At 48.3% G+C, this 11,197-nt stretch overlaps 1 protein-coding gene across 1 annotated transcript; it reads right to left on the reverse strand.

Annotated features, from left to right (window-relative positions):
- Window positions 1-592: 592 nt before the first annotated feature.
- NFKBIA (nuclear factor of kappa light polypeptide gene enhancer in B-cells inhibitor, alpha) lies at window positions 593-4,034 on the reverse strand. Its single transcript, XM_012658239.1, has 6 exons — window positions 3,530-4,034; window positions 2,816-2,924; window positions 2,272-2,482; window positions 1,888-1,976; window positions 1,504-1,764; window positions 593-1,142 (listed from the first exon to the last, which is right to left on the reverse strand). Exons 1-6 carry the CDS (start codon window positions 3,754-3,756, stop codon window positions 1,095-1,097), a joined length of 945 nt encoding a protein of 314 aa, XP_012513693.1. The 5' UTR covers window positions 3,757-4,034; the 3' UTR covers window positions 593-1,094.
- Between the last annotated feature and the right edge of the window lie 7,163 nt (window positions 4,035-11,197).

The following is an 11,197-nucleotide window of genomic DNA, read 5'->3' on the forward strand; positions in this document are numbered from 1 at the left end:
GGGATGTTGTGTAGCTTGTATTTTTGTGCGCCTGGTGCTCTGCTATACTTTTTACGTGGATTGTCTTATGCAATATTCACAGGCCAGTTAATAAATTAGAAAAGTAGGGCTGAAGTGAACACCTGCTACCAAATGTCAGTGCTGTCCCATTTCTGAGCCCAAGGGATTAGGAATTTCCAGGGTTATAGGTGAGATCTTCCTACCTCTATAAGGTATGAATTCAACTTATTCCACTTGGCCAAAATAATTTCCTAAAGTGAAAGTTAGGGTCCTGGAACAGCTTAGATCAAGGGGATGACTGGGAATGACAATGGAGAGCCTTCCAGCTACAGGCCAAGCAGCTTCTGCCATCCCAAGCCTGAAAACTGGTATTTCCTTATCAGACTGACAACAGCCTCCCTCCCACACACCAGGCTGAGGGGCTGCCTGCAGAGTTTCGCTGGCGGCTGGGTGCACTGTGTGAGAAGCTGCTCTCAAAAGAGTTCCCTGGCCAGCTGTGGTAAGGCCTCCCCCACGACTCTCCGCCTCTGCTAATGGAATGACTCTCAGGAGTCCCACCTTGGCGGAAGAAAATGATCAGGATAACTGTTCATAAAAACCTGTTTAATAAATATACATCTTAGAAGTACCAAAATAATTACCGACAAAATACACTATGTACACCATTTACAGGAGGGTAACGCAAACCTTGATAGGTAGCAACTTCTAACCCCACATCATTGACAGGTTTGACAACACACCTGGCTGTTACATGCCACAGGATACAACTGGGGGCAGCCACCAAATCCATGGCGGTTCAATCAAAAGCACAATAAATAGAATGTGGTCCTTTCACCAAATACGATAATCTTCTCCAAAAACCCCCTCAAAGTTTAAAAGAGGTTTTCTTTGAATTCCAACGATCCTTCTTGTCCCCCAAAGTTCACAGAAATAACAACGAAGGCTGATCCACCACAGTAAAATGTCTCAGGCCAGGCAGTATGCAGTGTGGTTGTAAATACACCCTTTGAATTTTTTTCTTTTTTCTTTTTTTAGAAAAATAAAACTCTTTTTGTACAAATATACAAGTCCATGTTCTTTTAGACCCTTTCCACTCATAACGTCAGGCGCTGGCCTCCAAACACACAGTCATCGTAGGGCAGCTAAAAACAAGAGGAAAAAAAGACACGTTAAATTTCCAGAGCTTTGCCAAGGTTGTTGGAATGACGGGGAAGCTGCTACTGGAAATAATGCCAAGTATTCTTGGACTCCATTCTCCATAACCCAAATAGAATGGACTTCACAGGATGAGGGAGTTTTGCTTTAATGCTCATCTCCTTAAAAAAGGGTAAGTTATTAATAAAAAAACAAACCCTTGGGATACTGGTTATACACACTAAAGTTTGAGAGCTTCCTTATGTTGACACCCCTAGGATATAAAGAGTAGCTCTAGAGGTCTGGGAGGGTGGAGGGAGAATGGCCACTCTCACTTTTTGCAGAGTGTTCAAGTTAAGAGAAACTCACCTCATCCTCTGTGAATTCAGACTCCGTATCATAGCTCTCCTCATCCTCGCTCTCTGGCAGCATCTGAAGGTTTTCTAGGGTCAGCTGGCCCAGCTGCTGCTGTATCCGGGTGCTTGGGCGGCCCCAGGTGAGCTGGTATGGGGAGTAGCCCTGGTAGGTAACTCTGTTGACATCAGCCCCACACTTCAACAGGAGTGACACCAGGTCAGGATTCTGCAGGTCCACTGCGAGGTGGAGGGCAGTCCGACCGTTACAGGGCTCCTGAGACCAAAAGGAATTTGAGATGCTCAGGCCGAGTTTGGAATTTCTGCTTGCAGCAAGGGCATGTCAAGTATTATTGAGAAGGAACTTGACTCACTTCCTCTGGAGACAGGAAGCACTCACCTGAGCATTGACATCAGCACCCAAAGACACCAAAAGCTCCACGATGCCCAGGTAGCCATGGATAGAGGCTAAATGCAGACACGTGTGGCCTAGAAGAACAAAAGGAAAAAAGTATAACCACGTGTTTCAACCCTCACACCCAAAGCAGGACCTTACACCCATCCTTTCATAGGACAAATAGTCACGTCTACTGAATTTGAAGAACCCAAAATCTGAGTTCTGAATGAACTTTATAAAGGCATCAGATACGCATTTTGTATACGTATTTTGTCAACCTTTCTCACAGACTAGGAGTTTAAGCTCTTGCCTGGATTCCTTAAGTTGTCCCACCTCCCCCTTTCTCCATGTCACCTGCCCTCTGACGGGTGGGGCAGGCACACATACCATTGTAGTTGGTGGCCTGCAGGATGGAGTGGAGGTGCTGGGTGGTGCAGCTCTGCGTGAGGACTCCCACGCTGGCCAGGCAGCCTTGCTCACATGCAAGGTGTAGGGGGGTATTTCCTCGAAAGTCTCGGAGCTCAGGATCACAGCCAGCTTCCAGAAGTGCCTCAGCAATTTCTGGCTGGTTGGTGATCACAGCCAAGTGGAGTGGAGTCTACAAACGGAAGATGGAACAGCAAGAGAATAAGCCATGGACCAAACCCACAATCCGAGTTCCCTTGACCCCCAGACATGTCCTGGTTGTGGGTCCCGCTCCTCCTACACAGGCACAAGAGGCTGGCAGATATGGGGGCTCCAGCTGGGTCATAAAGACCTCACCAAATCAGTGGAATTTTCTCCACTCTCTAGGCTGTTGGCTGATTTGAATGTAAAAGGCCAGGGCTGATAATGACCAGTGATGGTTCATTTAGAAAGGGTCTGGGGGCGACTGTGCTATATCCAGCCCCATCACGGGTTCAGAGAACACAGGGCTAGGCAAGCGGCGCACCTGCTGCAGGTTGTTTTGGAAGTTGAGGAAGGCCAGGTCTCCCTTCACCTGGCGGATCACTTCCATGGTCAGTGCCTTTTCTTCATGGATGATGGCCAAGTGCAGGAACCTGCAGGGAAGAGACGGAAAAACCCCCAGGGGTGGTGAGTGCACTGGCTGGGGCCCAGGGAGGCGCGGGCTGCGGGGGATTGCGCAAGGCCGGGGTTTCTGGAGGCCGAGGCCGCGGTGTTTTCCGCGAGGTTATTATGAGCTGAGTGTTCCTGGCAGGCGCCCAGGGACTTTCCGGGCCCCCCCCTTCTCGGCGGGCGCCGGCCAGACCGCCCCGCCCTCCCGCCGGGTCGGAACGCCCTGTACTTCCCCTCCCGGCTGCGCGGCGCCAGAAACTCCCGCCCCGCCTTATGCAACCCCGAATTTCGCGTCCCCGCCGCCGCCCCGCCCCCGGCCGGGGGGTGGGGTGGGGGTGTGCGTGGCACCACGGCAGTAACGGAGAGGTGCCAGGCCGCGACCCCTGGGGGTCCCACCTCCCCAGCCCCCGCGCAGCCCTGCGGCTCTGCAGGGGCCCGGGGCGGTGCATGAGCCTCGGGGCGCCCCGGCAGCTGGCCCAGCTGCAGCGCGGGTCCCGCGGCTCCGGCTGCAGGCCCGGCGCCCCTACCCGGCCCCGCACGCCCGGCCCCCGTCCCCTCGACCCCCGCCACCCGGGCCCGCGACACTTACGAGTCTCCGTCCTCGGTGAGCTGCTGCTTCCAGGGCTCGGCGCCGCGCGGCGCCTCCTGCGGCTCCAAGCGGATCTCCCGCAGCTCCTTCACCATCTGCTCGTACTCCTCATCCTTCATGGAGTCCAGGCCGCTGTCGTGGCGGTCGTCCAGCAGCCGCTCTTTCTTCAGCCCATCCCGGGGCACCTCCATGGCCCACTCCGGGGCGTGCTCGGCCGGCTGGAACATGGCGCAGAGAAAGCTGCAGGCGCTGCTCCCGGGTGCGCTCGGCCGCTGCTGCTCGCGGTGGCGGTGGCGCTGGCTGGCGGGCGGAGGGCGGACTCGCGCTGTTGTGGGCTCGGCAGCGCCGCCGCGGCGCCCTATAAACGCTGGCAGGGGATTTCTCTGGGGCGGGGTCAGGCGCGGGGAATTTCCAAGCCAGTCAGACCAGAAAAGAGAACTCGCCTCGTCCTCTGCTAGGGGGAAAAAGAAGCCTAAACCCTGAGCTGGGGTTCATCAGAGAAACTCCCTGCGATGAGCCACTAGGGTCATGTACAGGGAACTTTTTGATGAGCGCTGAGTGGCTGGAAAGTCCTTCCGACGAGGCCCCCTCCCCCTGGGTACTTCCCTGCAGCCTGCACTCAGTAATCCTATCCCTCTGCAAGAAACCTTCTTTCCCTGGGGTTTCCCACAGTCGATTTGATTTGGGGTCCCCGGCTGCAGAGATCCCAAAAACTCAGACCTGATGGGCGGTTCCTCTTTGGGGTTTGCCAACCTGCCAGTCCTTTCCGTTTTTTGATCTTTTAAAAACGCAAAAGTGGAAATGATGGCTGGGTTTAAGGATTTGGTTTCCCCAAACTTCTCTCTGAGGGGAAGGACGCACTGGTAGGTAGAAGGTCGCAGGCCACCTCTGTATTTCTGTCAATACCAGGCTTTCTGCAATGCAGAGACGTTTAGCTCCCCCTGCCCCTTCTCTCTCAGGTAGGAGTTGTGAAAGCTTTGGCGTTAAAGCCCAAATGCTTGGAGAACCCTCGAATCATTTCCTAGGGATTAACAATCCTGTGGACTGGGGGAAGGGCAACTCTCTCGCCCTGTATGGGGAAAAGTGCTAAATAGAACCATGATTTTTTTTTCTTTCAAGTAAAGCAAGGTGTTAATCTTTGTAGTAGAGGTTGTAGATACCTTGCAATAACAAAGTAACTATTGAGTGCATGCTCTCTGATTGACACTGTGCTGCTGCGTGGATCCTGAGCTGGGTGCCCAGCTGAGCAATTTTCCAGGAGCACTTGAAGAAGGAGGCTGAAGAATGAATTGAATAGTTAGTGCCTTACCCAAGATTGGACCTTGAGGATGGCTAAGAAAGTAGTTGCTGGGCATCTGGCCAGAGGCTCAAGGCAATCTTAATAATTGCCCCCTTCCTGACCCCGCTGGCTCCTCCTGGCTCCCTTACGCTGAGGGGAGGCAGCACTTGGACCCATCCATGCAATGTGGGTAGCCCCTGGGGAGAAAGGGACTTGGGCTCACGGTCCTCTGGTTTCAACTACAAAAACAGAGTTTACACTCCCTGCCCCACCCCCACCTCCTAGCCTACAAGCCATGGATTGAATTCATCTACTTCTAGAAGTGGTCCAGGCGAAATAAAGTGGTCAGAGTTCTTCAGAATTAGCTCCAGGAAACCTCTGTAGTGCTGCAGAGATTTCTGGTAATTATTGCAATCATCTTTACCTTGACTGGCCACACACTAACCAATCCCCAATCTCTATCCCCTTCTCCCATATTTGAATGTAGGGAATCTGAGTCAATAGGGAGAGACAAAATATGGGGCAGGGGGTGGTGGAGTAAAATAAAGAAAATTTCAGGATAGCAATGATCCCATGTTAAAATGAAAACTTCCCAGGGATAGACTCCATTGTCTCTGTAGGCTTATGATATACAAGTATTGAGGCAAGGTGAAACAGCTGCTGTAAGTAGGAGATCTCAATTCTAGGTTCTACCTTTACTTAACTGCATACTAGTTGGAGAGGTCAGTTGATTTTTTTGTGGCATACTTGCTTTTGTAATAAGGTTGGATTTAATGCTATTTAAGATCTTTTCCAGCTTAAAAATTATATTACTTGTCTGCAAATGCGTGTCTAATTCTGCTTTGTAAAGAAGACCATAGCTCTTGGAAATGTCACAGTATAAATTTTTGGAAGAACTCCAGCATGTTATGCATCACATTATTAGTTCTCAGAACTAATCTCGTAAGATAGGTATGGTTCCTACTTTCCTGAAAAGAAACTGAAATGTGTAGAAATTTACCCAGGCACTTCCATTGGCAGTTTAGGTAATTTCTATCCCAATATATTAATCATTTGGCCAAAACAGTCTTAGTATTAACATTTTTTTTTTTTTTTTGAGACAGAGTCTCACTCTGTTGCCCGGGCTAGAGTGCCATGGTGTCAGCCTAGCTCACAGCAACCTCAAACTCCTGGGCTCAAGCAATCCTCCTGTCTCAGCCTTTGGAGTAGCTGGGACTATAGGCATGTGCCACCATGCCCGGCTAATTTTTTTTCTATATATATATTTTAATTGTCCAGCTAATTTCTTTCTATTTTTAGTAGAGACAGGGTCTCGCTCTTGCTCAGGCTGGTCTCTAACTCCTGAGCTCAAACAATCCACCTGCCTTGGCCTCCCAGAGTGCTAGGATTACAGGCGTGAGCCACCATGCCCGGCCAGTATTAACACTTTTGAAAACACATCATGAAAATGACACTGAATACACTATACTTTGGAATATCCTCAAAAGTATGTTCCACTGTTAGGTAAAATAGCTGGTAGGTGTTCCACTGTCTGGGGATATTCACTTCTTTTTAAAATGTACAGAAGTGTCAAACTCTAAATGCTCAGAAGAGTATTTTTGACTGTAGGTATAAAAATGATTCTTAAAAAGTAAACAGTAAGTAAAAATTATCTCAGGAATAAGTTTCTTTGCACCTTCTATTATGGTTTTATATTCCTGATAGCCTTGTGGACCCAGTGGTCTTTACTCCTGATTGTTTAGTGTGACACCTAGTGGTAAGAGTCAGGCCCAGGAGTTCCTTGATTTGTCATAGTGCCTTTTGAACAACTTGGGAGGTGCTGAACCTTGGTGACTTGTCTCTCTAGTGGGAATTCCCAAGGAGGTACCTTTTGTTTTCCTGCAACCCTAAGAGACAGTTTTGAATAATGTGATCCAACAGGTTTTCTCCCCATCATCTATAGCTCTATGTGGTTTAAGTCAACAAACATTACAACGTGGGTAAAAAGAAATATGATACACTTGGAAATCAGAACCATGAGCAGATACGGGAGAAGAAAATTTAGAAAGACGTTCATGGACCCTTCGGCACTTAGATTTCTCTCCTCATCGTCAAACATTTTAGCTAACCATAACCATTTAAAAAATGTTAAAATCTTAGAAAACTCACTTTTAATGTTATTTGGCTTTTTTCTTTTTAATTCAGACGGCAAAAGAATAAATAAGTTATATAATACCTCAAAGCTGCTTTGTACAATGTTTGGGTCCACGATGCAGCCACAGGGAATGGCAGGATGGCCAGTGGTGCTCCAGGGCTCCCCTGTGGGCAGGAGCACCCGCACCGGAAGGGAGCACCGGCAGGGTATGGTGGCACTGCAGGCCCTTCCGCCCTCTTCCTGGGTGGGAAATGCCCAGTGTGGACTAAACTTCCTGCCTGAAGTGCTGGTGGTCTGGTAGCATGGAGACTTTCTGCAAGTTCAGCCAGGTGATCCCACATCCTCAGCTTTTCTTAACATTATGGGCTGGGTGGCCTGTGCAAATTGGCTTGGACAATTAAACCTAAATTGTTTAATTGAACTCCTGAATGGGGCTACCTGTCGCTCAGCACAGCCAGGCTGGAAGAGAGAGGAGCAGGACAGTGTCTAAAGGGCAAATCTAAAGGCGCACTCCTGAGGGACAGCCCCGCTGTGAAATTCTGAGTTTAAATTCTGCTTCCGAGCTCAGGCTCAGTCTTCTTTCCCCCTGTCGTGGTTAGCAATTGTCTATATCCCCCCAGCACCTGGAGCCGCCACGCTATGGACCTTTCCCATGGAAAAACAGCTGTCAGGACCTTCATTTGCAATGAAGTGAAAATAGATTGTCAAAGCCTTAATGTGTTTCCATTGCTACAAATTCTGCAATTTTATGGGGATCTTTAAATGTCAAACTCAAATACCTACCCATACAGGCTGGGCAGGTTTCACAGATGAGTGAAGCAGGCGGCTGGAAGTAATGGTGGTGTTCCAGCAGCTGGGGCCACAGAGTATACTTCCCTCATACTCAGCTCGGATGCTTTTTGCCATGCAGCACTCTGAGTTTAGTACTGATCTTCCATTGTTAAAGAAAAAACCCCAAAAAACAGAAAGTGGATTTTGATATGAAAATTTTCAAATTTTAAAGCATTATGAAAATCAAACAAAATGCATTTTGCATCTTTTGGCTAAATAGAGCTCACAGGCTCCAAGTTTGCAACTCCTTTTTCAACTGAGGCATTATGATTTTTTGTTGTCGTTTTTTTTTTAAATGAGACAGGGTCTCCCTGTGTTGCCCAGGCTGATCTCTTACTCCTGGGCTCAAGTGATCCTCCCACCTTAGCCTCCAGAGTAGCTGGGGCTATAGGCATGGGCCACCACGCCTGGCCATGTGACCTTTTAATGGTGCTTTGGGGGAAGGCACCCACCTTCTGCTCCCTTAGTGTCATGGGTCTCTGCTCCTGTGTAACAGGAGGCCGGGGTGGGATGTGCTCATCCAGGATACGCAGGGCTGCCTCTGGCAGGCAGGGTTGGAATGAGGGGCTCTGATCCCAGAAATGAGAGTTTTTCTTCCCCCAGGGCAATTTTTAAACACTATGCTATAAAGTAAGTATAGCAAGCCCAACAAAGTTCTGATTTTTCTCATGATGGCTACCTATACTATATTTTTAAAGTCAAATTGTTTCAGTAAACATCTTTGGAGACGTTCCTGCTTTGCCGGTGCCCTAACCTCATGCCCAGTCTGCCTATTGGGTAACCCGTTGCGAGGGAAGGAGATCTGCACGTGTCACCCTTGGCCAAAATTCCTGGCTCTCCTTTTTCATGGTTTGTTGGCAGTAACCTAGTAATATTTATCGGTGTGTAGGATTGCTTATGTTCTGTTGTGCTCAGGGAGGAGTAGTTGGATCAGGAAGATGGTAGAGGCTTAACACACATTGCTTCCCCTGCATGCCAGTGTGTTTGCTATTTTGTCTTGGGTGTAAATTTATTCTGAGTTTAGTCAGGGTATGAGGAGACCTTAGAACTAGGGCAAGTTCCATACAAGTGCCTGGTACTGGGTAGGATGTAAGACATGAATAATATGAGGTCCCCGCTCTCGGGCACCATAATTAGGTGAGGGGCCCATCCTGTTCAGACTCAGGGGTTTTGCCAAATCCACCACCAGAAACTATACGAAGTGGAAACTTTTCCCCACCTGTGGTCTAAGGTCTTGGGAATGATTTAGGACAAAAGTAAACAATCAGAACTGCTAAGAGATCACTTCAGATTACAAAAAGGGTAAAGATTTAGGAAACTTGATCCTTAGCCCTTTCTTGTAAGCACTAAAATAATGCCTTTCCAAAACCTCATTTTAGAGCCTCTACTCTCTGGAGTAGAACCCACATTACTCTGATGAGTATTAGAAATTGAGATTTGTCTCTGAGCCTTATCTCTGAGGCTATTCATGGGGAAGGACACCTGTAGAAATATTGGTTCTGAACATTATTCTTAGGTTGATTTTTAAACATTGAAAGCAAATGAGAGACAGAATAAAAGGGTCGCAGATAGAAGCCATGAGTAGGAAGAAAGGGGGAAATTGGCTTGCAACATTTTTTCTTTGTTACAGGTCTCAGCTGTCAGAGTCCAGTCCCATGACTGTGACATATTCCCTCTGCATAAGTCACTTAGCATGGCTCAAGAATGGTCATCATTTCCTATGTCCTAGGACTGTTTATAGGCAAGTTTAGGGATTATTTTATCATAAACACTGATATTTTCAGAAAGTGAGGTAGATTAATGCATCATCAGATCTTTAAAAGCTAATATTTGAAAATTGGGCCAATTTCGAAGAGAGTGAGAATGAGGGAGTAGGGTGTCCCTACACTCATTGAAACTCAAGAGGCTAGGGGGGATCTGGGTGGGTTGACAGCATGGGTATGGGTCTTGGTAAATGATCTAAATGAACATGATGATGAAGGGAGAGCAGGGAAGCACGTGGAGAACCCACGCGCGATGCTGAGCCTGCTGCCTTGAAGGGCTCAGCCCACCCCCAGGTTGCTGGGGTGCCAGGAAAGCACCAGGCTGATTGCAGGGCAGGGAGGATGGGCAGTCCCAGGAGACAGAGGAGAGGCTACACTACACAGAGCAGGAGGTTGGGATAAGGAAATTTAGGTATTTAATAGATAGCCACAATGGACCTTTTCTTTCATAAACATTAAAGTGGAATCTAGACACTAAGATGAGGAAGACAGTGTGGATGGTACTGTCTGTAGTGACATCTTCTGGCCATTTGTGGAAGAAGTTTTCTCTGCCCAGTTTTGTGAGGAAGGGATTTCAGGAAAGCAGGGCTGAGGAAGTGCTTGGAGACATGAAATTTAGTTGTGATTATAGTGTGTCACTTACCATGGTCCCAAGGGAGAAACCCCCACTTTATCTGTGGGTGTTCTTCTCCTGCAGTCTCTACAGCCAAGCATCTCAGCTCGTCCTGCTTTTGAAATGATGCCCAGACTGTCCCCTTCCTTCTGTTTCTAATGGCCCCACAGTAGTGCAGGCCCTGAGCAGCTTCCTTTCTTTTTTTTTTTCTTTGAGACAGAGTCTCGCTCTGTCACTTGGGCTAGAGTGCTGTGGCATCAGCCTAGCTCACAGCAACCTCGAACTCCAGGGCTTGAGCGATCCTCCTGCCTCAGCCTCCTGAGTAGCTGGGACTACAGGCACTCATCACCATGCCCAGCTAATTTTTTGTTTCTGTTTTTAGTTGCTCAGATAATTTTTCTATTTTTGGTAGAGAAGGGGTCTTGCTCTTGCTCAGGCTGGTCTCGACCTCCTGAGCTCAAGCGATCCTCCCATTTCGGCCTCCCAGAGTGCTAAGATTACAGGCGTGAGCCACCTCCCCTGGCCCCAGAGCAGCTTCTTCTTCTTCTTTTTTTTTTTTTTGAGACAGAGTCTCACTCTGTTGTCCGGGCTAGAGTGCTATGGCATCAGCCTAGCTCACAGCAACCTCCAACTCCTGGGCTCAAGAAATCCTCCTGCCTCAGCCTCCCTAGTACCTGGGACTATAGGCATGTGCCACCATGCCTGGCTAATTTTTTTTTCTATATATTTTTAGTTATATTTTTAGCTAATTTCTTTCTAATTTTAGTAGAGACAGGGTCTTGCTCTTGCTCAGGCTGGTCTCGAACTCCTGACCTCGAGTTATCCTCCCGCCTCGGCCTCCCAGAGTGCTAGGATTACAGGTATGAGCCATGAGCCATTGCGCCCGGCTCAGAGCAGCTTCTTGATTTGTTATTTATACATTCATCGAACACTACCTGGGGCATTTGATATCATTATCTTATTTAATCTTCACAACCATTCTATTAGGGGGTACCATATCTTCCTTATAAAGGAAACCGAGCCTCGGAAAGTTGAAGTAACTCATTGA

Source organism: Propithecus coquereli, unplaced genomic scaffold, assembly GCF_000956105.1.
Source record: "Propithecus coquereli isolate 6110/MARCELLA unplaced genomic scaffold, Pcoq_1.0 Scaffold116, whole genome shotgun sequence".
Taxonomy (NCBI): Eukaryota; Metazoa; Chordata; class Mammalia; order Primates; family Indriidae; genus Propithecus; species Propithecus coquereli.

What these genes read in the sequence shown, in the direction of transcription:
- NFKBIA (XM_012658239.1), bottom strand. Translation starts at nt 3,756, where the DNA reads ATGTTCCAGCCGGCCGAGCACGCCCCGGAGTGGGCCATGGAGGTGCCC. An exon ending in CTCACCGAGGACGGAGACTC is followed by an intron (nt 2,925 to 3,529) that starts GTAAGTGTCGCG and finishes TCTTCCCTGCAG; the next exon opens with GTTCCTGCACTTGGCCATCA. An exon ending in GCAGGCCACCAACTACAATG is followed by an intron (nt 1,977 to 2,271) that starts GTATGTGTGCCT and finishes TTGTTCTTCTAG; the next exon opens with GCCACACGTGTCTGCATTTA.